A 27,243-nucleotide genomic window follows, 5' to 3' on the forward strand; every position below is an offset into this window, starting at 1 on the left:
AGACAGGAGGAGGACACTTAAAGCAAGATAGCATCAAGACACTTCACATGCTGTAAATTGTGTCTTCCTTTTTTGAAAGGTTTTGAGAGGATTTTGTGCCTTAGGGATCATGGGTCCCTGGCTTGAGGCCTAGGACTTACCCTGAGATGTTTACTAGAGATGAGATTGACCTTTCAGTTTGCTTTTTCTATGTTCCGGTCCTGTCCTTGGAGTATGAAGGAGGAAATTCACTCAGCTGTGCTGGGCAGTAATAGTTAGTGGTCTCTGCTCAATCATGAGTTCTGGCATGTCATGAGACAAAACCAGCGGAGCCCACATAGGCCAGAGTCACTAAAGAACTATACTGAGGTGGCTAGGAGAAAAATCATCCTTCTTCGGAATATCGCTGATTAGGAGACTCTCCTGCAGACATTTTTAGGAGTGGAGAGCAGAAAAGAGCAAATCCTGGGTAGGGTGGCTTCAGCTCTGGCTCCAAGCACCTGTTTCAAAGAGCAGTTGAAGCTCCACAAACTTCTCTTTTTGAGTTTTTCCCGTATAATGAAGGAAGAGTGAGGGCTCCAGAAAGGAAAATGAGCCTCACAGTGCAGCCTGAGGACTATGTCTGCACCACACAGAGACACCAGCACAAATTAATCCAAGGATGGTGGGACCCACACTTAGTCCATACATCATACGTATATTTAAGCATAGCATTTGTCAGGAACTACTAGGGCTGCCACCATCAGAGGGCGAAACCAGCAAACATATAGTCACATAAAATATAGTGATGCAGATGAGTGTGGTGGTGAGCCACTGTGCCCTGGCCCTCAGCCACTCAGGGTCGGGTTTACGTGACTGCGGCCTATGAGAGAAGCTGGTCCCTTTTTATCCACGCATCCGAACCTGGCACCTGTACAGGACGCGCTCAGAAAGCGCCGGATGCTGAAGGAAACGCATGAATGGTTATTTGGATAAACGGTTGTTTGCACCTGAGCATGCGCAGCCGCAAGCCTGACAGGATGTAGCGAATGCCAAGAGGGTCCCTGAACCTGAGCAGCTAGAGGTGTGAGGGACGGAGCAATAAGGGAGAACCCCCGCCACACCCCCTGAAGCCACGCCCCAGCCACGGCGCCCTCTGGGAAGTGTAGTCTGCGCTTGCGTCGTTCTCGCTGTGAGGCTGGGGGCTGCGGACGGAAGCGGGACCACCCCTCCCGGGATGCGAAGCGCGGGGCCGACCCAGAGGAGCCAACTCTGCGGCTCTCGGTGCAGCGAGTCCCCCGGCCCCGCTTCCTGTCGTGCAGAACTGGGCCGCTGTCCCCGAGGGTCTCGAGGGTCTCGGTGCAGCCTCCAGCTAGAGCCGCACCGGAAGCTGGGTGGGCCACGGAGTCGCGAAGCTGAGTTCCGCCATGGCGCTCCAGGTAAGACGAGCCGTTGCGGACCGACGGACGCCTAGGTCGGGCTTCAGGGTGCAGCGCGATCCCCGGGGCAACAGGCCCGGGAGGAGCCGTCACCGCCGACTTTGAGCTTGGGTGAGCGCATCAAGGTCGGCCAGTGCCCAGGATTCCCTAGCCAGAAGTCTAAGGCTCTCCCCTTCTCCCAGGACACAAGGACCTGGAGCTTTTTTTCTACCCGGGAAACTCATTCCTTTGGCTTTTCAACACAAGATATTGTGAGAGGGTGTGCACGATCGAAGCCTGAGTGGATCTTGGGAGAATAACTAAATCTGACATTTATTTTTGTTAAGATACGGAATCCCGGTGAGTTGGGCCGAAAAAGTAGGGAGAAAGAAAACAGATCGAAGTTAATGCTGCTAAAATATATCAATCCCAGAGCTGAAGAAGAGCCCCATCAGCTGTTGTGGCCTAGGTACAGTTCCGGCAGGGTTGTAGACTGTTAAGATGCCAGGGCAGTTGCTGCACTGCCTTCTGGGTAGACACCCAGAGTCAGGTGTGCAATTTTGTTGCCCACGAGCTTTGGCCAGACTTAGGCAGCTGTGTTGAGGTTGTGTCTTGACATCACCAATAGCCCATAAGAATTCCAGGAGAAACGGTAAACCAGGTAAATCAGATAATTGGCCTTCGAGAGTCCTTTTTAGCTTTGGCTGATAGGTAGCCCAAGGACACTTTTGCTCAGATGCGCCCACTGGCCCTATCCTAGAGTCTGCTTGTTTGGGTCCAATGAGGGAATTGGACCACAGATCTCTCAGACCTGATGTTCAAGGAAGAATATCCACATACTCTGTAGCTGCATAGAGAAGTACAGGGTCACAGTCTGAGGGAAAGGGGCAGGGAAGGTCTAAGATCTTTGTGTTCAGTGTGACAGGAGTGACAGAATCACAGGGGTGTGTGCATAGTCTGCAGCTGGGGACAGTGAGTGGCAGCAGGATACAAGGTCTGACCCTGGTAGCCTGAGGCATGCTGGGGCAATGGGGCTAGACTGAGTGCTGAAACTGCAATTTCATATAGAGAGTGACACAGTAGAAGCAGGTTCTTAGGCCCATCGTGGCAATTATGAGCAAGGAGAGTGATCAACTACTATGGTCCTAGTTAGCCCAGAAGGTTTTCTTCTGAGGGTTGGGCAGGAGCTCGGATGGCAAGCCAGTGGTAGTTCCACTCTGTCTCTTCCCCTCCTTTTCCCACTCCCTGTCCTTCACACACACACACACACACACACACACACACACACACTCACTCACTATTTACTCTTCATTTGCTTTTTATTTTATTCTTTATATTTTTGGAGACAAGAGTCTCATGGCTGAAGATGACCCTGACCTGATCCTCCTACAACCACCGGGAATCAGGCATATGCTACCATAGCCCTGGGGCTTAATTCCAGGACATGCCAGGCAAACACTTTACCATCTGACCAACATCCCCAGTTCCACTTGGGAAAGCTCTGAAGGGAGCATCTCCTCACTCAAGCAAGTTCCCATCCACATCAACAAAACAAACACTGTCAGTGCAGATTGCCTTTTGAGGCTAGGTTGGAGAGAGGCCTGGAAAATATCGCATGCAAAGACCTAAAAGAGCCAGATATATTTAGCCGTGAGATAAAGAGCCACATATGCTGCCCCCCAAAGTCAGGAGTGGTGTGTAGAAGAGCCTGAGGTGGCAAGCCGTGCTCTGTAAATGGATATTAGGCAGACAGACAGCTTGGCTCTAGTGACACTAGTCACAGCACTTAATGGGCCGCAGCATTTATTCTAGACATTCATTCTAGCCTATAGTAATTAATATTGTCTATACAGAATCCCTATGAACTAGATATGATCTGTAATAGGATGAGTTTGCTAAGGCTCAGATGGGGCGGCCATTTGGCTGAAGTCTCATCATTAATATGTCGTCATTCCTTGCACCTTAGGTTGTGGTTCTCAAGAGGACTGACTTACACTAAGCAGACTCACATAATACTAATGAAAATGCTGTGGTTTGAAAATCCCCTCCGGATTTCACCTGTTAGAAACTAAATTCCTAGTGTCATATGTTTATGCTTTGTGGGGAAATCATTGGAGTTAATGGGTGATTGAGGGAGTAGCCTTGTTTAGAAGGCCTTTCTGGCTGGCTGGCTTGCTTGCTGGCTTTGTTTCCCCGTCAAACTATTATGTACCATACGAGATGGCAGGGGTGCCCTCAACCAACATGGCCCCTTGACCTTGGGTTTCCCAGCATCTGCAACTGTAAGCAGTCAATTTATTTTCTTTATAATCACCCTGTCTCAGGTATTCTGTTATAGTAGTAGAAACCAGAGGGGAAGGAAACCAGGTGCTTACTTCTAGTGGAAAATGAAGCTGGCAAACCGAAAAATGCATGAAGATACAGCTTCTTCGTATTTGTATATTAAAATACCTAAGATGGGTCACTTCTAAAGAACAGATTTTGGCTGGATGAGGCAATATACACCTTTAATCTCAGCACTTGGGAGGCAGAGGCAGCTGAATCTCTTGTGAGTTTAAAGACAGCTTGACCTACACAATAAGTTCTAGGACAACCAGGGCTACAACAGTGAGGCTACTTCTCAAAAAGCAACAATAACAAACCAGACTTTCCCCTACAATTCTAGCTGCTGGGAAATCTAAAGAGTAGGGCAAGGAACTGGCATCTGGCAAGGGATAATATGTGGGTTAGCTACTTTTCTGGTTGTTCTGACCAAATACCCAGTAGAAACACCTAAGAGAGGCTAGGTTTACTTTGCCTCCTGCTTTCAGGGGATTCAGTCATGGTCATTTGTTCTGCCCTGTACTTGGGCAAAACATACTGGGCAGCAAAGTGTGTGTTCTTTAAGTCTTGGTTGGGAGATAGGGGGGTTGACATAAAGGAACCACGAGTACTACACCCCAAAGGGTCTACTTCCAGTGATATATTAGGTTTACTTTGTAAAGTTTCTATGACCTCCTAAAATCATTCATCAGACAGGGAACAAGCTTTTAAAACATTAGCTTGGGGGCACTGGAGGACTCTTCACATTCAGCCAATAGCACTGTCGTCCCATGATGAAAGGCAGAAGGACAGAAGAGCATGAGTAAGAGAGGAAGAAGAGGCACACCATATCTTTTTATCAAGAAATTACTTCCCCCAGAATAGCCTAATCACCCTGACCCAGAGTGGACCCTATGTGGGAAGCCAAGAGCTAACAGAGAGCTGTCTCATAGACGTTCAGGTGCTGGACAAACTTGAGAGCTGGCAGTACACAGCTGTGGTAGCCTGAGCCATGCTGCTGTATAGGAAGACTTCTGCTATGTGGGCCAGAATGCACATGTGGCATGGCCAAGGCCAGGGATCCACAAGCAAGACCTCCCCTTTTACTAAACTCATCTGTAAACTTACGCTATTCTGTGGGAGCTCCCTTTCTCTGGCAGGGTCTGAAATAGTTGACCAGTTCCAGCAGTTTAGGCTGCAGGCCCCATTAGGTCAGGTCTTTCTGCTGCCATGGCTTGGCTACCCTTTCCAGTGACTCCCTTAGCCGGCACAGTGAGAAGGTTGGATTATAAACAGGGGTTCTATTGTTCTGGCTTTATGACCCTGTCTTGATGGTGAACTTTCCCTGATCCCCCATAGTTGTCTGCTTAGTGCATGAGGTGGTGAGTGTTCACACATCGTAATTTGTATGACTTCTAAAGGATAGGAGTGTTCATTAAACAGCAGCAGTACATGTGTAATGTGTGGGAGTAAAACATGCATATTTGGCCTGCAGGAGGCATGAATATGCCCAATTTGGACCCTGAGCCTGTTGTGGCAGACCTGGGAGTCTGCACTCAGCAGCTTCTGCCCACTTGCCAGCCCCCCACAGTTCCCAGGTATTGGCTGTTGGGGTACCAGAGGGAGAGGGGAAAGAGGGCAGTATCAGAGGGGCCAGAGGACAGAGCTGTAGCAGAGCTGCCACAGGAGAGGCTAGAAAGTGATGGGTAGAATTCATAGAGGGGTTGTAAGATGTCCAAGTGTGGTGGGCCCCCCAAGAGCATCTAAAGCTTAGAGACATCCATGAGGATTCAGGCTTAGCCGGTAGTTAGCCCCATAGCTGTGTCTATGACAGTGGAAAGACATCTGACAAATACACAATCAGCAAAGGCACTGTCTTTTGGTGTGATGTTAGAAAGCATTTGAGGGCAGGTTCCCAGAGGCCTCCACAGGAAGTGCTTAGCTCCCCCAGCATGAAGTTGAATGACCCATGTAGAATGCCCACTGTGGGTGGGAGTCTTGCCAGAGACTCTAGACCCAGGATTGTTAGTGAGAACAGGTTACTCAATCTGCTAGCACTTGACCCAGTTGCAGACACCTAGAAGGAAAGTGTGTGTGTTCAGCACAAACTATATCACACAAATTAACCTCTGTAGCTGGTCTTTGTTACTTTGTGGTTTCTTTTTCCCACCCTTTATCCCCCTCCTATTTCACCACCTATCACTAGATAGGAGAGAAAGGATAAAAGGGAGAAAGAGATAAAGACCTCTAAATCTAATTTTTCTTTTGTTTCTACTTTGACCCTGCTCCCAACCCACCTGAACAACTGCTAACCCCCACCAATTGAGTCTCTAGCATTTATATACCTACTCAAAATTCCCAGAACTCCAGATGTCACACAATCGCAGAAACTATCTGCAGCTGGCAAAACCATGCCTCTGCTAGAGCACGAGGCAAATCACAGTCAGCTGCTACAGAGCAGCCCCATATCCCCACACCCAGGATTACAACAAAAATGTATTCTTATAATATGTCTTAAGTTTTTTTTTTTTAAGAGACTAAAATTCCAGAATTCTCACTACAAGCCTCTGTGTCAACCTCTAATTGGTTAGGTAGAAACCCTTTTGAGATGCACATTCCCAGGTGCCTGCTGGGACCACCTAGTGCTAGATATTTTGAAGGGCAGCAGTGCCATGCCTGCCCTGTGGTCTCTTTAGTACAGAACCTAAGATTATCCACCTTTTATGTGCTAGGAGGCCAACAAGAAATGCACAGTGGGGGTTGGGGATTTAGCTCAGTGGTAGAGCGCTTGCCTAGGAAGCGCAAGGCCCTGGGTTCGGTCCCCAGCTCCGGAAAAAAAAAAAAAAAAAGAACCAAAAAAAAAAAAAAAAAAAAAAAAAAAAAAGAAATGCACAGTGGCTTCCTGCTAGAGGTTTGTGGAGTACCTGAGATGTTCCTGAGGGATAGTGGCCATAGTGGGCCAGGGCTACAGTTGAGGCCTGGGGAAAGAGTCTGCTGGGTCGCCCACCAGGCCATAGAGATGGTTGGGAATGCACAATGAGCCAGGAGGCAAAGGACACAGCCTCTGATCGCTTCTGGGCTTCGGAGTCAACAGTCACTGGAGATGCTGTCCTTGGCCAGATGTGTGACTGGAGCCTAACTACTTCAAAATGTCAGGGCTCTGGGAGTCTGAGCCTATAAATGCACACTGGTAGCTGTCAGCTGTCAGGAATGGCAGGCAGAGAGCTGGCGGGGAGTGGATGACAAGGCTGTCATTCGTAGCAGAGATAGTTTTTAAAGTCAGTGACATATGCATGAATAGGCAGTAGAGTCTCCTCTGCTTTACTAGAAGTGCGGCCATTTTCTTCACAGTTCTCTGCTTTACTAGAAGTGCGGCCATTTTCTTCACACTTCCTTTCTGCAAGTCATGCTCGTTTCTAACCTAGAGGGAGTCTTTCCTTAACTTACATTCTGTTTGTGTTATTTACATGCTTGATTCTTGCCGTAACTGAAGCTCTCTTCTCTCAGACGTTGGTCCTTGTCCTGAGTTTTCATGGCTGCTTTCATGATGACTTTAAAGTAAGAGCTGTTGCTCTCAGCTTACAAAGCCACAGGAAAGGAAGCAGGAGGCAGCATGGTAGCTAAAGGTGTGAAGTGCGGATGTAAGAAGTGTTTCCGGAAGCTCCTGGGTTTCTGGGTTTCTTCTGAGCAGGTCCCTAAGGACCACACTACAAGCTTTCAGTGCTAAGTGGCAATAGGGGAGGGGTGGGGTAGGAAGCTAGGTGAGGTGGAGCCACTAGGCTGCAGCCTAGGAGGGCTTTGTGGGCATCACCTCTTGCGTGTTTCTGCTGAGTGATGAGCCTGGTGGTGGGTGTCACAGATCTCTGCAGTGGAATTGACCCAGGCTATACCAGGGTTTGTGGAGAGTTGAAGCCTTGAAGGTCAGATGGGACTGGAAGAGTGAAGGTGGATCCTGCCCAGCCACTAGGACCCTGGACCCACCCAGGAGCTGAGATCAGAGGCCCTAAGCACAGGTCAGGCCTAGGAGTGCCTGGTTCACCTGCTACCTGACTGGCAGGTAGAAAAGTGGCAGACATCTCTAGATCTTCAAGGCTTCCTGAGTTTTTTGTTGCTACCCATCCCCCTGCTTTTTGATGGTGTTTAATTTCTGACATAAATTATGCCATCCCTGCTGAAGAGCATTAAGTGGGATTTTTCTTTGCTTTGTGGGTTGATTAACCCTAGTCCAAAAGTCTGAGATGGAAAATGCTCCACAGGGCAGAGCTTGTGAGCACTGTGATGGCACGTGTGGAGAAGCCCACATCTGAGCTCACAAACACTTGTAGTCAAAATGAGTCAAAAACTCTGTAAAAGTTACCATCCGCTAGGTTTGTACAAAAGAACAAAATATGAACAACATTCTCACTTTGACCTAAGTGTCATCTCTAAAATAACTCAATATGCATACGAAAACACTCAAAAACAAATATTCAAAACACATCTGACCCCAGGAATTGGGGATAAAGAATACTAGACCTTGGTAACAAGCTGGTCTCATTAGCTGATGTCTCCCTTTCAATGCCACAGTGCTGGAGTTCTGGTCCTTGGGCATTCACTTATTAACTGACACAGCAAATATAGGTCTTGCCTGTGTATGGGGGAATGTAGTTTCATCTTTCCAAGTTACACGTGTGGTGACCTTGTTTCTAAAATGTTGCTGGCAGCACATCTTCCTGGGGTTACCAGCACGGTCCCTGTAACTGCTGCTCCCAGGCCAGTCCCACCCATTTCTGCACTGCCTGTTCCCAGTGTCTACCAAGAGACCCATGAGGCTGGTTCTCAAGGGACAGTTTGGGTGGGCCTTGTTGGCATGGTTGCAGCCAACCCCCCCGGAGACTGTACCCACAGGTGCCCATCAGCTTCAAGGACTTGGCCGTGCGGTTCTCTGAAGAGGAGTGGCGGCTCCTGCAGGAGGGGCAGCGGGAATTCTACCGAGACGTGATGCGGGAAAACTACGAGACGTTGGTGTCCGTGGGTGAGGTCCTGAGGCCTCCAGTGTGGGTTGCAGGGACAGAAGAGGGTAGCTGGTCTTGAGTCTCTGAGGGACCCTAGGCTCCTCCAGGTCGTGGTTTCCTCATCTGTGAATTGAGGAGTTGTAGAGAGTGTTCAGAGCTTGAGGCTGCCCAGGGCCATGCTTTCCTTTGATACTCTGCCTGTTTCTGTGAGCTGGAGTGGGGTCTGGGCACAAGGCTTTAGGGTGTATGGTCTTTCGATCTGATGACCACATATGCTAACACATAAGGAAATCTATAGGTAGATAAGCAGGCATCTGGGCCATCACATGACTGTGGGAGGGTAAAAGCCACTCTATTCCTGGTGTAACTGCTCCTTCTTTCCCCAGGGACCTCTGAGCTGCTTCCTCTCTCTGCTTTCCTGTCACCTGCAGAGGCTGGAGGAGCCACAGCAGGAGAAAACCACCAGGATAAAGGACAAAAACCCGCTTTGGAGCACAGTTCCCAGGGTGGGTCCTCCCAGTAGACTTCGAGCACTTTCTCCTAGTCATAGTTTTCAGCTCCTAGGTTCTACCCCTCAAATGACTTCAGCTAAGTTGGTCCAGGGCCTCTTGAGTCTTCGCCCTGACTCCTCTGGGTTGGAGACTCATATGGTCAATTATATGGAGAAATGCTCAGAATAAGACCTGAGGTCACAGGGAGACCTCTGACTTGGGCCCCCTCACCACCACCCAGAGCCAGCCTGCAGTTTAAACAGTAGAGTTGGCACGCAGGGCGCAGGTAAGGGAGGAAAGTGAGAAGACCAGATGGGACCCTTCAGTATTACCCTTGATAGAAAGGAGACAGGAGGAGCTACTGGGAGCTACTGGGCACAGAACCCTCCTGAGTCCAGCACCCCCTTCTCTGAGCTACTTGCTGTCTTCGACTGTTCATCTGTGACTGAGAGGGTTCTCTGAGGAGCTAGGTGACTGAGCACAGGGCTCACACACCTCTCCACAGGAGAGCAGCCTCAGCAGAGCCTGCACCTCACCGCGTTAGTGCAGCTGGTGAAGGAGATTCCAGAGTTCTTGTTTGGAGAAGTGAAGGGTGCTGAGGACTACTCCGAGAGTGGGAGCACCAGTCTGGATGGGGAGCAAGCAAGCCCTGAGGGTAAGTCACACAAGCTGCAAGAGTAACCTCACTACAGCCACAGTGTTGTGCACAGTCGCCTTCCAGCTCTGCTTGACCTCCCTCCCAGCCTTTGGGACCTGTCGAGTACAGGGACAGCTCACGCCTTTCCTTGGTGTTCTGGTACGGGTCCAGCCACCTAGTGATCCCTCCCTGTTGCCTTGCACCTTGCAGTGGCGAGCAGTGTGTTTGTCCCTATTGAGCAGATGGAGAACAAGAGAGAAGCTGAGCTTTGTCCTGATAACCAGTGGGACCCAGGTCCTGTTGCCGGCCTTGCTCATCCTGCTTCACAGACTGTCTGTTCTTTCCCTGTCTACTTGGTCAGCTCAGTACCAACCTCCTCCTGGAGCATGTCGTGTCCCTCTACCCATTGGAGCCCTCTCTAGTTAACGTTGGAAGGGCGCAGAGGTATAGAGTGGCTTCATACTCCGTGCTCTGTGCTTTACCAGGACATGGCCAAGACCATGCATCTTAGTTTCAGAGCTCAGCAATGGCGTACGCAGGTCATTGACTCCTGGTGGTTGTTAGTGGAACATGACAGGGAAAACACGGACAGCGGTGATGTTAGGACAACTTACCAGTTCATCTTCTCCATCTCCCAACAGTAGCCGTGGCTGTGGAAGCTTGCCCTCCCCGAGGCCTGATCAGTTCTCTTCCGGAGAGCCCTGCAAGCCACCCCAGCCTGGCCACCACACCCACAGGCAGCTCAACTTCCAGCAGCCTTCCTGGAGCCTGGGCACAAGGAAGCCCCTTACCTGCTAGTGAGTCTGAACTAATATGTACAGGGACACCCAGCACTGTAAAGGCCTAGCCCAGGAACCTGGCCATAGACCTTGCGCCCTTTTCACTTTCTCTGCCTTGGCTTGCTCTGTAGCTAACTGGAAACAAAGGTCTCTGAATAGTGAGAGAATTCTCTTGGCCTCTGGTCTACAGACCAGGTGATATGATGCTTCATTCCAGATGGCCTGTTCCCCATGTTGATTACTGAGGACTGTATGTATTCACAGGGAGCTCTGAGCAGTCCCTAATATACAGGCCCTGCAGGCCATTAACCTGTGTGCACCTGCTCGGATTCTCAGACTCTCAGCAAAGCTAGCCCCAGGGGAGCAATGCTGGTCACCAGAGCTTCTCTGGGGTCTCATTTTATCTTTCAGAACTCTTGAAGATTGTACTTGTCTGAATGTTTTGGTTTTTGTTTTGTTTTTGGTTGTGAGCCTAGCCTTTAATGGCTGAGTAATCTCTCCAGACCCGTTTTGGTGTTTTAATTTAGAATATTTAAAGGAATAAAGATTAAAAAGGACATCCCCAAAAAACGTACTCCAATTAGCTGTTGTTCCAAGTGCCATCTGCCTTACAAGCCCCACGTAAGAGTCTGGAGTACAAGGCTGACCTGTGCGGCTGCTGGCTTCACTGGCTGGGCTAGAATCACAGACTGGGATCAGAGGAAGGGTCTGGAAGCATTTACAGCTAGACCAGAAGGAACTGGGAAACAGCTTCCAGCCCTGTTAGAGCAAATCCTCCAAAGATGGCCCCAGCCTGAGGCTAATATTTACAATTTGGATGACTCTCAAAGGGTTGGTAAACAGATCTGGGGAGATCCCGGGATGTGAGTCCCTCCCTAACATGGCCTTCTTTATGTTTTGCAGTAGAAACTGACGATAAACCACTGTCTATAGAGAAGGAAGGTGTAGGAGTCTCGGGAGAGACCTTCATTCATTCCCCTCAAAGCCTGGGCCAGAGCAAGAGTTACCTAAGACAGGATAGAGGCAGCATGGGAACAGGTAAAAGGCTGACTTTCCTGAGGTGGAGCAGCCTAGAGTGAGTGGGGTCAGTGAAAGTCATGTCACTCATCCAACTGAACTCCACGACATCCCTATAGCCAGTGGTTCTCAACCTTCCTATTGCGACCCTTTAAATAAGTCCTCATGTTCTGGTGACCCCCCAATCATAAAATTAATTTCTTGCTACTTTATAACTGTAATTTTGCTACTGTTATAAATCATAATGTAAATATCTGATATGCTATTCCCAAGGAGGTTGCAACCCACAAGTTGAGAAGCATGCTATAAGATAAGCCTGTGCGTTTGAATGGGTGCCCAGAGATGGTGGAGGTAGCTGAAGGTCTCATGCTGCCTGTCAGGACTACACTGACTTAGCTACCTCGTACATGCATAGGCACTCTTCCTGAGAACAGTCCATTGCAAGGCCTCATCAACTGTCTGAAGGAGATCCTTGTGCCCAGGCCCCAGCACCGGGGAACAGTGCCAGATTTGCCGCCTTCTCCCCCTGGCCTGAGTATGTTGAAGCAGACCAGAGCTGAGGTAGAAGCTGAGAGCCTGCCCTGCCCGGGTGAGTCCCTGGATACTTGGCCTGCCCAGGCCAAAGTCTCCAAAGTCCCAGAAGGTTCAGACCAGCATTCATAGATATTACTGTGTTCCATACTGTCTCCTGTGATATGACCACTGGGTGCTCCTGTGTCCCTAGGATCAAGGATCTGAAGCCCAATGGCTCTTTCTAGGACAGCAGCAGCAGACTTGTCTGTTTTCCTCACTGTTCTCTGTTCCTTCTGATGTGGGACTGAGGAAAACTCTTTTTTCTGTTAACATGAATGAGTGTCACTGGATGCTCAGGTCTGCCTGAGATTTCCCTCACAAGACTGTCAAGCTTTGAGCCTTGGTCTTGTATCTGTAGAGGGGGACTGTTCCATCCTCTGACTTGGGGTGAACTTAACTACAGAATTACCCTCATGTATAACGTTACCTGTGTCTCTCAGTACACCTCGGAGCTACACTCAGAGCTCTGAAAACTGCCAGTCCTCTCCTTCAGTTTCTGCCCTGAGTGATAGCTGTGCCCAGTGCTGCCCACCTGCAAAGTCTATACAAATATAGACTTTCCAGTTTCTGGCCCTGTGATGCTCAGATGGCAGACACCTCAGGACAGACCTCGTTTATCTGTCAGGAGACTAAAGATACTGAACTTAAGTGAGGTGTGGTGCTTTTTCCCTTAGTGAAGACAGAGGCAGCACCCGGGGATTGTCCCCTTCAGGGCTTGCTGAACTGTCTGAAGGAGATCCCGAAAGCTCCAGACCAGCGTCCCAGCCCCTCAGGAGCATCAGACTTGCAGCTGCAGGAGGATCCAGGGAAAAGGCATTCTGGAGGTAAAGGCCACTCACTAGGTTAGTGGTGGGGTACTAGATGTAATGTGTTTGGTTTCCCTGCTCTGAGTACAGCTATGTGACCCTTCACACCAAAATCTGATGCCCTGTATCAGCGTGTTAGTCAGAGGACTCAGGATTGGATTTCATCACTGTACAAAGAGCAAAGCAGTTGGAGATCCCTAGTCGGTGCTTCATAATTTTCCAAACTGTCTCTTGTTATAGGAGGTAAAAGTACTAGAACTTTCTAGAAGGGATACTGGGGAGATAGACATGAACTAGAGGGCAAGAGTTGCAGCAGAGTAGATTGTAATGGTCACTGGGGATTCCTGTTGTCCTGTGCTCAGGCCTGGTGCTATGACTGGAGGTTGGGGTCCTAGCACATATATTTGGACTGGGATCATTCGTCAGTTCATCAATAAGCTCGTATTCCTCAGAACATAGCCTTAAAAGGGTGGAGAGGGTAAGTTTGAGCCAAGCCTGCTGCATGAGAAGCAAGATCTGACTTGTTGCTGACCAAGGAGGGATTCATTTTTAACATGTCTTAGAAAGCTCTAGAGCACTCAGGGGTGAGAGAGGTGTAACTTGGATCTATGCTTGGGATTGAGAAGCGACTATACCCAGAGCCAGTGACTGCTATGGAGGCAGAGGCGCCTTGAAAGTCCCTCCTAAGCCTATAAAGAGGAGCTTCTCAGGACTTAAGGTAAGTCCAAGCCTGAAATCAAGGCTCCCCAGCAATCACTTCTCCCACAGGGATGAGACACCTCCAGACTCCTCCTCCCCACCCTAGTCACGGAGCTGGCAATATGCTTACCACGGTGAAGGTGGAGGATGGCTGGGCCCAAAGTCCCCCAGTACCAGCATCCTGTCAACTTGGCAGACAGGGCTACAGCTCCCACTCCATTGGAGACAACAGAGAAGTCCGTGTGCCCCGCTGGGGCCCCATGGCTCTAGGTAAGTTCTGGGTTATCTACCCACATATTCCAGTGGGAATGAGTTCCAAAGCCCAACAGGAAAAGTACCTGCTTCTCTTTGGCCAAGGACCCTTTTCCTTTGCCTCTCCTCCCAAGCTGTTCCACTGTAGTCTATGTTCTTAATCCATGCCCATGTACAGGCAGCCCTCTGGTTTTGGGACCTTCCTTTTGCAGTGAGGTGCTGGCTACTGCATATGGGTGGCTGTCCCACCCTTCTCCTCAGAGTTGGGGTCAGCGCCATTCCTTCTTTAGAAGCAGAAAACACTTTGAGAGTTCCTCGCTAGAGGATCTGCTTAGCAGATCCCTGGAGCCTGCTATAGAAGCAGGCTGTGGGCCGGCCAGCCAGCCAGCCAAGAGCCAAGCTGGGGTCTGACAAGCAGGCCAGGGCCCAGCAAGAGAGGATGATAAGGTGTCTTCTCTTGTCCAGCCAGCAGGACCTCAAGCTCACCCCTAGAAGCTCTGGAGGCCTGTCTGAAGGGCATTCCTCCAGGTGGGTCATCACCTCTTCAGTCACTAGCCATCTCATGGTCCAGAAGTCCTCAGCCAGGAGACGCTGGATCTCAGAGGTTTGAGCTACAGCAACAAGGATCTCACAGTGAAGGTACTTGGGCCAGGGTTGGCAGTTATTCCTGTGTGCACAGTGGAGGGAGGTGCTAGTCATCTCTCTGGACCTCCTCAAGTATATGTCCTTCTTTCCTAACCCCTGCTTGATGCCTTCCCCCAAATAGCTATCCAGGTTTAGTGAGAGCCAAATTCTACCCAACCACTTTCCCTGCTCTGAGGACTTCTCCTTATTCCCAAGAACGTTTGGGAGGTGGGGAGCAGGTAGATGTTAGGCTGACCTTTCATCAGTGCCATGGGAAACCCTGTAAAGGGAAAGGGATCTCTGGGCTGGGTCTCCTGGTACCATATACTCTAAGGCCCCAGGATTTCTCCAGCAGGCTCTGGCTTGACCCAATTATACTTCTCTCTGCAGAAGCTACAAGGGAGCCACTTCTGCCTCTGAGCTTGCAGGGCTATGTGAGAGAAGGACCTGGGATTCAAGGCTGTGGCTCTCAGGGTGCTGCCTCTACCAGCTTCTCCTCAGCCAGCAGCAGTGATGGGGATCTGGATTTCAGGAGTCCCCGGAGCAGCCAGGGGCAGAGGCTTGGGAAAGGTGAGCTGCTGGTCCAGCGGAGGTTGTAGTCCCCAGGAAGGAGTACACGGTCCTTGCCCACCATTATCTCTGCTCTAACACCAAAAGAAGAGCTAGGAGTTCACAGCAGAAGCAGATTCAGGACTTGTCTTGGCAAAGCAGCAGAGTCTGTTGTGGTGACTTGGCTCAGAGGGGGTAGGACAATGACTGGCCATGTGTCCTTAACCTCCCTTTATAGTAAATGCTCCCTATTCCAGACAGAATGAAGTGTCTCTAATACTAACTGACCTCCAGCTTAGGGGAAATAGTGTGAGAACCACAGAAGACTGACTGCCTTCAGAGTTGTACTCAGTATCATGTGCCTCCCTGGGCCCTGCCGAAGGAAGTCAGTCTTGAGAACTTTGGGGTCTTATGAGCTCTCTCAGCATCTCCCTCTGCCTTTCCTCTTGGAACAGTCATGTCTGCCTTGTCCTGTGATGGATACCCGGTTCATCTGCCCATCTGTGCCCTGGCCACATCCATTGTTAGTGGAAAGACCTGGAAATGTAAAACTGACATCTGCCTCAGTGACTTGGCACCAGCAGCTTAAAGAGTGACTTGTTTTAGTTTACTGTGATGAGTTAAACCAGTCTCCCAGGGCTTCCTTGGGCATTGTGGATGGCTGTGGGAAGCTACATTTTCTCAGAGTCCCCAAGTGCACACCTCCCAAGCTCCTCATTCAGTGACTCTAAGTCAACAGCAGAATCAGCGTGAAGCTTAGCTTGTGGCACTGCCCAGCTTTTAAAGCAGCAGAGCTGATACTAAGGACAAGGACAAAGCCAGCTGAGTAAGTCACATGTTTATGTGTGTCCTGTTCTTGCCCTGATCAGAGACTCTGCTGGTTTTGCCAAACACTGCTTAATGGTAATAGTGGGCAGAATGACTTAGTTTGCTTTTGTCTGGTACATACATAGAAGAGCTAAGTAACATTTTGCTGCAAGTTGTAACCTTCAGCCTTCAGGAGACTGCTTTCATTGTAGATCCTGCTTTTTTCTCTTCCTGAGTCCTATTGAGGCAACACCTGCTCCCACACCCACACACCCCCAACCTCTTTCTCCTCCCCCAACCCCTGCTCCCCACAGTGTACAAATCAAATGCTCTTCAGCTTTTAGCTTCTCCCGTGTGTGCGTGTGTGTGTGTGTGTGTGTGTGTGTGTGTGTGTGTGTGTGTGTGTGTGTATCATGGCATATATATGGTAGAAGACAACTTGCAGCAGTCAGTTCTAAACTTCAGACACCATACTGTTCTGGAGATCAAACTCAAGTGTACTCAGGCTTGGCACCAAGCACCTTTGTCTGCTGTGGCTTCCGCTTCTAAGCTATGCTATGCTACACCAGCCCCACGTGACAGCCTCTTGTTTACAACCTCTGCCCAGGTCCAGAGTAGACAGGAGGTACCTCACAAAGGAATGTGGCCAGTGCTGTCTGTTAACCATATCCCACTAGAATCTCACGTCATCTAGTTCATGTTAGTTGCATAAGACTGTATGACTAGGAGTGCTGTCGGCGATGTGTCTGAAACCTGTGGAGAATTAGACTTCCTGTAACCTGATGTCATACTTAGAGGCAAAAAGGCCTGCAGCTTGCCCTCCTTGGAAGGTGAAAAGAAGCCTTGTACACATTTGATTGTTAGGGTATCCTACACAACAGGAGGCAGCATCACCCCTCACCATGGTGACAAGCTGTTGTACTGAGGGAGCCTAAAACCTATACCTGCAACTAGACTCCTTCATTCTAGCCCCCAAGCAGACTTCTGTGTCAGCTTTCTCCAGAGCAGCCTGAGCACGGGCTACCCCAAAGCCAGGGATGACAAGTGTTTGGGTCACGTCTTCATCTGGGACCCTATATTCTGTGTCTCCTTCCTCTGCTTTAATCAGGACAAAAGAGACAGGCTCCAGGGATTCACAGGACACTGGCTACCCATCCAAGACTGTTCATGTTTGACCTTCACAGGCTATGCACCAGGAAACTCTCCACTTCAGGGCCTGGAGAACTGCCTGAGAGAGATCCCTGTTCCCAGGCCACAGGCTGCCTGGCCTTGCTCCTCAGCTGTCAATAGGGGGTTGAAGAGAACAGAGCCCAGGAACTGGACTGGAGACAGAGAAGGTAACGAAATGGTAGCTGTGGATACTTGAGAGAAGAGCAATCCTTCCTATCCTACACTGGCTTTGGCAGCAAGCGATGTCGCAGCCCTCAGATCTCAGCTGAGCTGGGAGGATGCTCCGAAACAGGCTGACGACAGTCAGATAGATAGTCACTCCCCCGCACATGCAGACTCACGGGCAGATGAGCCACAGGCAGAGTACAGCGTCCAAGACGTGGAGGCCAAGCACCACTGTGTGCTGCCCACTGAGCCAGAGCGTGGCTGGCCAAGTGTTCTGACATGGCTGCATCATCCCTTATGCCCTGTGGTCTGGGCACTGAGCTGTACACCTCCTGAGATTCCATGTGGCTTGGGTCGGGAGTAAAAGGTTTTGGTTGGTGCCGTGACAAAGCAGAGCCATTTCCACATCTGCAACTTGTGTGCTAAAAGCCTGGCAGTAGCAGAAATTCTGTTCATTCTGTGGCAGTACGAGATGCCACAGGACTATCGGGACTATTCTCATTAAAACAGGACTGAGGGGTGAGGCCTCTGAGCCACCCCACCTCAGACAGCGTCATGGAGAAGTACCCAGCAGGAGTCTCCATCGAGGCAGTCCACAGACCTGCACTCCCACCTGCCACCAAGTGACTTCCAGGCCAACATGGCAGTGGCCACAAGAGGGTAAGCTTCCTTCAGGGCATACATCATAGTTTACCCCCAGTTAGTTTTTGTCGAGGCGGTAGCCTTCCCTTCTCTGTCTTTCTATTTCTGTCCGCCCTCCCTTCCCTTGCACGGACTGTAGAAGTGGACAGAAAGAATAGGATGTTGTGTGGTCTCCCTGTGGGGTCTGCAGCGGAGATGCTGTGTGACTGACAGATACACCTCGTTGACTGTAGGCGGCTCTAGGAGGACCATGCTAGTCAGTCTCTGCAGTGGGTAGGAGGAGGACACTTCACTCATCAGTGACCCTCAGTAAACTGCAACTCTTGTGTGGTGCTGTATAGAGAGGGTCTGCTGAGAAGAGGGCTGGCAACCTACTACCCAGAGGGAAGGAGCTGAGCTTGCAAGGCTCAAAACCTAACAAACCTGATCAGGAATAGTTTCTCCCAATCAGGAATTCTAGATCTTCCAGGAACTTCCAGAAAGTTCTGCAGCTCACTGAACCAGGGACATGGCTAGCTACTGGCTTTGCTTCTCTGCCTATAACCGGGAAGTAAGTTATTCAGGATCCACTAGAGCCCATGGGGTGTGGCTGAGCAGAAAAAGACAAATCCCAAGTGCCTGGCTCTCCAGACTGCTGCTGTCAGGTACTAGTCAGTGAACTCTTCTCCTTTGTTTAGAGACAGCCACCATGCCCTCCCCTCTGCACCGCCTGGAGAACTCTCTGAAGGGGATCTTGCCCATGAGGCCCTTGCGCTTCACCTGCGTGACTGGCCCCGGCCCCAGTCCCAGCCCATGCTCCAGTTCCAGCTTCAGCAGCTCTGATGGAGAAGATCTAAGACCAGAGCCTGCCTTTTGGCAGCCACCCCTCCAGCGTGAGTCTGCTAGCATGGGGGTGGGAGGAACAGTAAGCTGCTCGTTGGGGTACCCGTCAGTACTCTGATGCTAGCTTACTTATGGCACAGAGAAAGACCACCTTCCCTCCTGTAAGGACCCAGTTCATCTGGACCCTGTCTCTGGAGCGTCTCCAAGAGTCAACGACAATACCTGTTCTGCCGAAGACCCTGAGAGAGCAGAGCCCAGGGCCTGCAGCAACCTCAGTGCAGGTGAACCTAGAGTCTCCCTGGATGACAGCCACATGTCCCCAGTGGGCCAAGGCTCCAGGCTTCAATCTCTACATTCCACTGTCCTTTTGCTGGCTCTCATTAAAATGTTCCCCTAATTTTTTATGCTTTAGAGCTTGTAAGGCTGGGCCAGAGAGAAGGTAAGCCCAGGAGCCAAGGACTGTGTTCTATTAGGGGGTCTGGGTAAACCACCAAGTGATGTATACATTATAAATATTATATCATATATATTATGTATTTTATATATGTGTTTATTAATATATGCTCACATGCATATGTGTACACACACACCATTGGTATCCAATAGTATTTTTAAGGTGACAATTTTAACAAAAGAAATATCGGGCTGGAGAGATGGCTCAGTGATTAAGAGCATTTCCAGAGGTTCTGAGTTCAATTCCCAGCAACCACATGGTGGCTCACAATCATCTGTAATGGAATCTGATGCCCTCTTCTGGTGTGTCTGAAGACAGCTACAGTGTACTTACATATAATAAATAAATCTTAAAAAATAAATAAATAAAAGAAATATCAAAAGTGGTGTTTTTCATTGGTAAAGCATTTATCTAGCATACATTAGGCCCTGGGTCTGATCCCCAACATCACATACACAGTTACGTAGTGAGAATAGAACTTTTGAAATTGGCCCAGAAGTACAGAAATGACACCTGGTATTACAGCTAAGCTGTGACCCTGTGACCCAGACTTTGTTTCTACAGGAAGAGCAGAAGAGAAGACACACCCACCCAGAAGAGAGGATGGTGCAGAGCGCACATGCCAGCCTGGCCCTGTCAGCAGTGCTGAAGGAAAAGAAGGAAAAGGAGGTAGGGGCCCAAAACCGTCTTCAGAGGCTGCTCCCCTCATAGGCTCTGGCTGCCACCTGTATAGGACTCAGGAGGAGCTACATTCCTCACATTTCCTTATCAGACACCGAGGATTTAGTAGGAAATGGCAGAGCGGGTCCCCATATGCCACAGCAGGCCAGCCGTCAGCTCCCTAGCATCTTGTATCTGACTTAATCATGTTTTTCAGGTTGAAGAGTTTTCACTGGGGTGAGGGTAGGAATGGGGGTTGTGGCTCATCAGAATATCCCCATGTCGGAGTGGTGCTGACAAAGCAATATTGTCCTAATTCTGCGAGCTCTGTGCTCTCTCTGCAGAGGCAGCTGGGCACCCGTGGCCTGCCCCTCAGCTGGAGGAAAGGTCTGAGCCCAAGGGTACTGAAGAAGACTCCAGGGACCTGGAGCCTGGACAGGGACAGCCCAGTGCCACAGGTGAGCTGATGGCTCTTCAGCACTCACTGTGCTTTAGTGGCCGCTGGGAGATTCAGAACCAGATCCCATCCTAAGGAAGTAAACATGTTCCAGGTTCATCATTTGGGTCACGTTAGGAAAGCCTTACACTGAAGCCACTCAGTACTTGGGTCACTTTACGTCAGGGTTTTCATAAAAGTGCACAAGCTCACCTTTTAGAGACACTGAGAAGCATATGGAGTCAAAGTGTGGGTTTGAGGGAACTGAACCTCAGCACTGTTGAGATCCTGCACAGCACACAGCTTCACATTAGGGACCCACGGTGACAACTGGCAGGGTGATGTCCCCGTGTCTTGAGCTGTGCTGGGAAGGCCTCACGGGTATGCAGGACCCGAGTATCTGCTTGCTCTTACACTTATGTGGGTGCCTTCTAGGCCTCCTCCTCCTCCTCCGAGAATGCAAGGCTTTGTTGAGAGCCCTGGCTGCCCTTCTTCAGATGAAGCGTCAGACCACATTCTTACTTGTTTTGTGGTGTTCGTTAGATCTTGATTGAGACAAGGTTTCACCAAGTAACCCAGGCCACCTGGAGCATGTGATCCTGCTGCCTCAGTTGCAGATCCTAGCTTTAATTGAAAAGCTTGGGGAGACAAGATATGAGTCCTTAGGCCACTCTGGCCATTGCCTGTCCTTCACTGTCTGCAGCCCTAACGATACTGAAAAGACAAGGGCAGGCCTTGACGGGGCTTTACAGACAGTAGATCCCTCTTCCATTCTGGGCTAAGTGGGTGAAGAATGTCAGAGGCCTTGACCAGTACCATGGTGCCTGGGGTGAGACCCACTACAAGACACGTGGGACTAAAGAATTAGACCGTTTTGGGAAAGGGGGAACCTAAGATTAAGCTCTCTGGAAACCTGGCCTTCTAGGCAGGATACTGAATACACTAACGCGGTCACTGGAGCTAGAGAAAAGACCTTCATCTAGGCGCTCTTACCCACCCTTCCTCTGCTTTCCTTCATCTAAGCACTCTTACCCACCCTTCCTCTGCTTTTAGCCAGGACTCATGGGAAGCTGTTCTCTGGGGACCTTCCGGAACCACCTAGCAAGTCTCCCCTCCCCACAACTGTCTTGTCAAAATGGTCACCCACTTCTCTTCAGCCACCATGCCCCTGTGGCAGGTCCCTGCAGCAGGAACTGCATAACCTTGGCACTGCCCTCACAGACAAGCTAGACCAGCTTGCAGTGACCTTGGCAGGCCTGACTCAGGAAGTTGCAACCATGAGGACCCAAATGGATCAGCTGGGAAGGCGCCCATGGAGCCTTGGGCCAAAGGGTAAGGGTTCCTGGCGGTTGCCCCTCCCACAGAGACCTCGCTGGATCAACAGACTGAACCACCGACATCTACCCTACTGGAGACAGAAGGGCCCCACCAGGCCCAGACCAAAGATCCTGCGGACCCAGGCAGAAGGCTGCAAGGCTGGTGACCACTCAGGACTCCCTAGAGGGAAGGGTAGTTTGGTGCCTCAGCTGCCTCCAGAAGCTTCCTCAGTAGAATCTTCCAGGCCCACCTGTAGTTCATCCCAGCAGATCTCCTCTACACCTGGAAGCCACACTGTGCTGACTGCACACCCCTCTCTGGAACACACTGAATGCTACCAGAATCCCCTCTCCCCTTCAGTGCCTACTGCCTTGGTCCCCCTTGTGGCCTCGCCTACAACCAGTGCAGACCCAGAACCTCAGGCTGCTAGAGGGGCAGCAGTCAGCATTCCAAACCAGCCCAAGGACCCTAACAGCCTGCTAGGGGATGCCCTCAGCAAAGACCTCTGGGGAGGTGACCACAGGGATCCAAGGTGGGGGGCCCATTAACTGGGCTGTTTGCTCAGCCTTGCTGGGGACTCTGGGTGGCAGGGATGTCCTGGTGGGACCCTCTGGAGTCCAACCATCCCAGGCTGTCTGCTTACCTGTTCAACCAGCCCTCTCATTGCTGCTGCAAGTGTGGCTCTGCCTCTTCTATGCCAAGCCTCCATGGTGTCTGCATAGAGCCACGGAAGAGGCATTCCTCAGCCATGCCTCTGGCTTTCTTGGCTCGGGTTCAGTCGGTTGCTCTTCCTCCTTGGCAAAGCCATGTAGGTTCCAGGTGGGTGTCGTGCATACCACATGTGCACAGAGCGAGCTGCAGAGGGCACCACAAGGGCACCTTACCCTGCTCCTGATCTCAAGGACACTAAAAGGCTAGCCTTTGATCTCATTTAGGGAGAGCCTGACTGAGGTCTAAGCTGAATTTACCCACATGGATTCTAAAATTAAATATATTAGTTGCTAAGTAAAGGCCATTGGCTTCTGTGGAAGGTGCTCAGAGGGGCGGCACTTGGGCATGGTTGCCTGGATTGTCACCAGTACATTGGGAACTCAGCAGCTGGTGTTCCCTTTTCCACACATGCACCTCATGGGAACTGAGCATGTGTAGTACAGTTTGGCACAGAATGCCACAGGGCCTCTGCACATGTGCCAGTCTCCTGAGCTGTGTACAAGTGTCACAGACTTAGTCCGGGCAGCTTAAATCAGGGGTCCCAAATCTAGGTCCTGCCAGACTCTGTTCTGCAGGGGACATTTGGCTCTGTTGATAGCTATTTTCATGTTCACATGGCATCTTTGAGTCTTTTCTCCAAATGCCACTCATACCAGGACACAAGATGTTTCAATTGATGCCCATTCTCATTTGATCTTAATCTAAAGACAAAAGAACATCACATTCTGAAGTGCTGAGGGGAGGATGGGGTGGGGGCTTTCCCTAGTGCCTGGTGTCTCCCTTTTCACATCATGACAGCTTTGTCATCCAGAAAGTTTATATTCAAGAACCAGACAGTTGAGATTTGAAAGGAAGTCAGAAGAAAGCCATGTCTTGAGTATGCTTACAAATTTATGTTGGTTGCATAGATCACATTCCTCAGCTACATACAGGCCACCTGTGCCCGTTAGGATTAAACAGAAACAGGGAGGAGGGCACTGTCTAGCTCATAATACACCTAAGACCTAGGCTGACTAGATGTCACTATCTGCTTCCGCCCTGGTAAAATGTTTGGCACTCTACCACAGCTGGCCACCCTATACTTACACAGTTGTGTCCTTCAGAGTTGGCCTGAATTCCTTTTGATCCTCAGGCCTTTCAGGAGCTGTGCCTACACCCATGGGAGCTAGGAAGGCCTGAGACTGCCTGCTGAAGCTTGGGGTGTCATGGCCTTGGTCTTGTCAGCCACAGGCAGTTTCTAGTGGCTGCTTTGCCCTGTGACAGCCTAAAGTAATGGTCCCTGAGGATATCCAGGGCCTGGGTGCCCCTCAGGTAGCCATGCCTAGGGCTGGGTGAGTGTGGTTTAAACAAATACAGTCACAAAGCAGTGGCTCTCAACCTGTGGGTCACAAAGGATCCACCCTTTAAGGATCACATATCAGACATTTACATTATGATTCATAACAGCAAAACTATAGTTATAAAGTAACAAAGAAATAATTTTATAGTTGGTGGTCACCACAACATGAGGAACTATTAATGTTTGTAACGTTAGTAAGGTTGAGAACTACTGCTTTAAAGACTAAAGCACGCCCCCCAAGAAGTCTGCCTACATGTGGAGTAGAAATCAGGTGGCTGCAGCTTCCAGGGCAGCTGCATCTCCATGCTAGTGGGGCACTGCTGGTGCTTACAGCACCAGTGGGCAGGGATAAGACCCAGGTCCAGAGCAGAGAAACATTCAATTACATAATCCTACTTGAAAGATCTGGGTAGTCTTAAGTTGATGAGGCAGACTGCAGGCTGGTATAGGTGTCCCTGGCCAGGACAGGAAGTTTGTCCTTTCTCTTCTAAGCATGAGACTACATTGTCTGTCGGTGAAAGGGATGGGACGTCTGCCTTGCTGACAGCCAGCACAAATGACCAAACAGCATTACAGGACAGTTACCCAGGCCTATCATCTCCTGGGTGGTAAGTGCTTCCCTTGGCTGTGCCATAAAGGCAGTTGGAACCAAGCTGAAGTCATTCAACTGGACAGAATAACAGGTTTAAAGAAACGTTTAGACTGGAACATGAGCCACTAGAACCCTATGGATTTCTGTGGTGTCAGCTACGACACACCACTGTAAGGTCTCTAGGACCTGCTGCTATCACAGCTGTTAATCAGAGAGCCTCCTGGGCTTACTGGGTCCACTTCCTGACAGGATGGTCTGAGACAACCTGTTAAACTCAGTTCAGATTTACTGCCCAGGAGGTGGGAACCAGAGGTCTATCCCCTGCTGATCTGAGAAGTGGCCATAAGCCATCCCTGAGTGGGGACTTCTTCCTTATAACACCCACAGGGTTAAGAGGGTGAGTCCTGCTCACTGAGCAGACCGAGGGAAGGCTGAAGGAGGTGGCCCCAGGGACCATCGGTGACTTCCTGGACACCCTGCATGTAGCTGTTCCTCCACAGAAGTAACTCTCAGTGCTGCAGTGACCTCACTCTGGGCTGGCTCAACTCTGGATCTCACGTGTGGCTCCTGTAAATAACCTGGACTGCAAGGCTCCCTCCTGATCCATCTTGTCGAGTTCTGTTCCTGGAGGCCTTAACCCATTTACATGGTGTTGCTCACTGATTCATTCACAGATGAACACCTTACTACTCTATGCTTTGTCCCACTTTCAGAGTTTGGGGTTGGTTGGGGTTTTTTGCTATTTTTTCTTTTCTCCTCCTTTCCTGTCTTGTTTGGGATTGGCTGTGGTGTGGTTGTTGTTTTTAATTTTTTTCATACTCATTCCACTCCTCCCAAAGAACTAGAAGAGAAACATCTGAATTCACAATTCTATTTGGAAGATTTCAGTATTTTCTCAAGTTGATAAAACAAATTAGGGTGGAAGCTAAAATTTTGAACAAGCTGATTAACAAAATTCTCCCACTTCATGAATGTAGATACACCACACTATAGGACTGCTGTTTCCACACAAACACAGAACAGTATGGAAATTAACTCAGTTGACTAAGCCCTAGAGCAAGTTTAGGCAAATTTAAAAGTATTGAAATCACATGGAATGTGTATTACCACACTTTACCTTCTAGGCTAGAGTTAAATAGCAAATCTCAGACATTTTTATATACTCAAAAAATAATGATTATACTTTCAAAACTAACACAAGGGACTAGCCTGAGGTAAAATACCAATGCAAAAAGAAAGTACAAGCAACCAGTCTCAGGAATGAAAAAGAACGTTACTGTAGATGTTGGCTGTAAAAGATAATACAAAACTTTTTGCTAAGATCTTGAAAATTAAATTATAAAACACTTCAAACATTGAGAAACATAGAAAACCTGAGTAGTTTTATACCACTTAAAGAGTTGTTTGTTAAATCCCTTCCTACAGAAGAATTCAAGGGCCTCACAGGTCAACCGAGGAATGGGAATAGCCAAAGCTTCCAGAGAAGTGGCGCTTTGGGCTCCAGCTCAATGAGATTACCTCAACTATGAAGCCAAAACTTGCTGACGGTCCTAGGGAGGGCATCATCGCCAGCCTCAGAGTCTGTGGAAGCCAAAATCCACATCAGAGTACCAACAACCAGTCATACATTAGCATAATAAGGTCACAATTACATCAGGCCTGTCGGTGAGATCCCAAACTGATCAACATCTGAAAATCACCAGTGACAACCCACCACCATCACAGACTAAATTAAAAATGACATTATTAGTAGCTACAGAAACTATGTGTGGGGTCAAGTGGACCATGCCACCAGACAGAGGAACTGGGAAGGTTGAGCAAACCCAAGTCCCAGGGAATCTCAGAACTGAGAATGGGGCCAGCTCCTTGCCAAACTGCCTGATCTGGAACACGCCCCTCTGCATTCAGAACCAAACTGGATTCTGTCCCTGTTCTCAGACTCTGCCTTTCCTTTCCTGTTTGGCACACAAACACCCTGAGGGGAAGCCTGGATCCTCAGACCCCCATTCCTAACTCCCAGTGGCACCCCGGTGGCGTCTGGGTACACAGACTGAGAACCACAGGAACCATCTGTCCCAGCCCCTGCTGTTTCTCACACAGGCAAACATGGGCTGAGACTCCTATCATGGACTGTGCTCTGCCTCTCCTGAGAGGCTTGCCAGCAGTGCTCGGCACCCCAGCAGCGAAGCTCACATGCAACCCAACAAGGACGGTCATTTCAAACTAGTGTTGTAGTGCATACCTCAAGACTCAGCACTTGGAAGTCATGAGTTCTAGGCCAGCCTGGTCTAGAACATAGTGAGTTTCACACTGGCCAGGGTTACACAGTGAGACCCTGCCTCAAAACCTAATAGGAAAGGAAGGGAAACACACCTTTAGAAACTGTCGCCTTTATTCATTTGTTCCACTGAAACATGTATTGCCCCTAAATGTAAATGTCACCTCAGTTATGACCTTCCTGACCACTCTATTAAAAACTGTAATGTGGCCCACAGCACTCCTTACCCCTCCCCAGCTGTATTTTCCTTGGACGCATCAGCTGACAAGCTGCTATTGTATTCACTCCTTTTGTTATTCTCTGTGTTCCCTATGTACTACTTTGTCTACTATTACTCCCTCGGCTGCTGCCTCCACACTGCTGGTCACGAAACAGGGGCACAGTAAATATTTTATTTTTATGTATATGTGCCTGTGTGCGTTTAGGTGCACCAGGCGCATTCAGGTGCCCTCAGAGGCCAGAGGGTCTTGGATCCCTTGGAAGCACAGTTACTGCATCAGCTGCCTGACGTGAGTGCTAGAAATCCAAGTCGGTCCTCTGCAGGAGCAGTCAGTGTTTCTAATTGCTGAGTCATCTCTTGAGCCCCCACAATAAACATTTGAAAATGAACACAATGCATCTAAATAAGAAAGAGTGAACCTGTTAAATCCTTTTTTCTCCTGAGAGAGAGAGAGAAAGAGAGAAGAAAGGGGGGGTTGAAAAGACGTCTCCGTGGTTAAGAATATTTATTGTTATTGCAGAAACCTAGGTTT

General features: G+C 49.6%; 1 protein-coding gene across 15 annotated transcripts; it reads left to right on the forward strand.

Annotated features, from left to right (window-relative positions):
* Positions 1–980: 980 nt before the first annotated feature.
* Krba1 (KRAB-A domain containing 1) lies at positions 981–22,581 on the forward strand. 15 transcript variants are annotated; one of them, XM_063286953.1, is made up of 18 exons: positions 984–1,397; positions 8,565–8,691; positions 9,058–9,177; positions 9,668–9,817; positions 10,441–10,596; positions 11,482–11,616; positions 12,011–12,184; positions 12,843–12,992; positions 13,743–13,943; positions 14,391–14,564; positions 14,940–15,119; positions 17,090–17,242; positions 17,751–17,900; positions 18,560–18,754; positions 18,845–18,985; positions 19,723–19,827; positions 20,163–20,276; positions 21,308–22,581. In XM_063286953.1, exons 1-18 carry the CDS (start codon positions 1,386–1,388, stop codon positions 22,117–22,119), a joined length of 3,249 nt encoding a protein of 1,082 aa, XP_063143023.1. In that variant the 5' UTR covers positions 984–1,385; the 3' UTR covers positions 22,120–22,581. The 15 variants fall into 15 exon arrangements, with proteins under 15 accessions (XP_063143028.1, XP_063143023.1, XP_063143026.1 ...); XM_063286952.1 differs by having other exon boundaries at positions 992–1,397; positions 10,444–10,596; positions 12,843–13,010; XM_006236447.5 differs by having other exon boundaries at positions 994–1,397; positions 12,843–13,010.
* Positions 22,582–27,243: the final 4,662 nt, after the last annotated feature.

This window comes from Rattus norvegicus, chromosome 4, assembly GCF_036323735.1.
Source record: "Rattus norvegicus strain BN/NHsdMcwi chromosome 4, GRCr8, whole genome shotgun sequence".
NCBI classification, from domain to species: domain Eukaryota; kingdom Metazoa; phylum Chordata; class Mammalia; order Rodentia; family Muridae; genus Rattus; species Rattus norvegicus.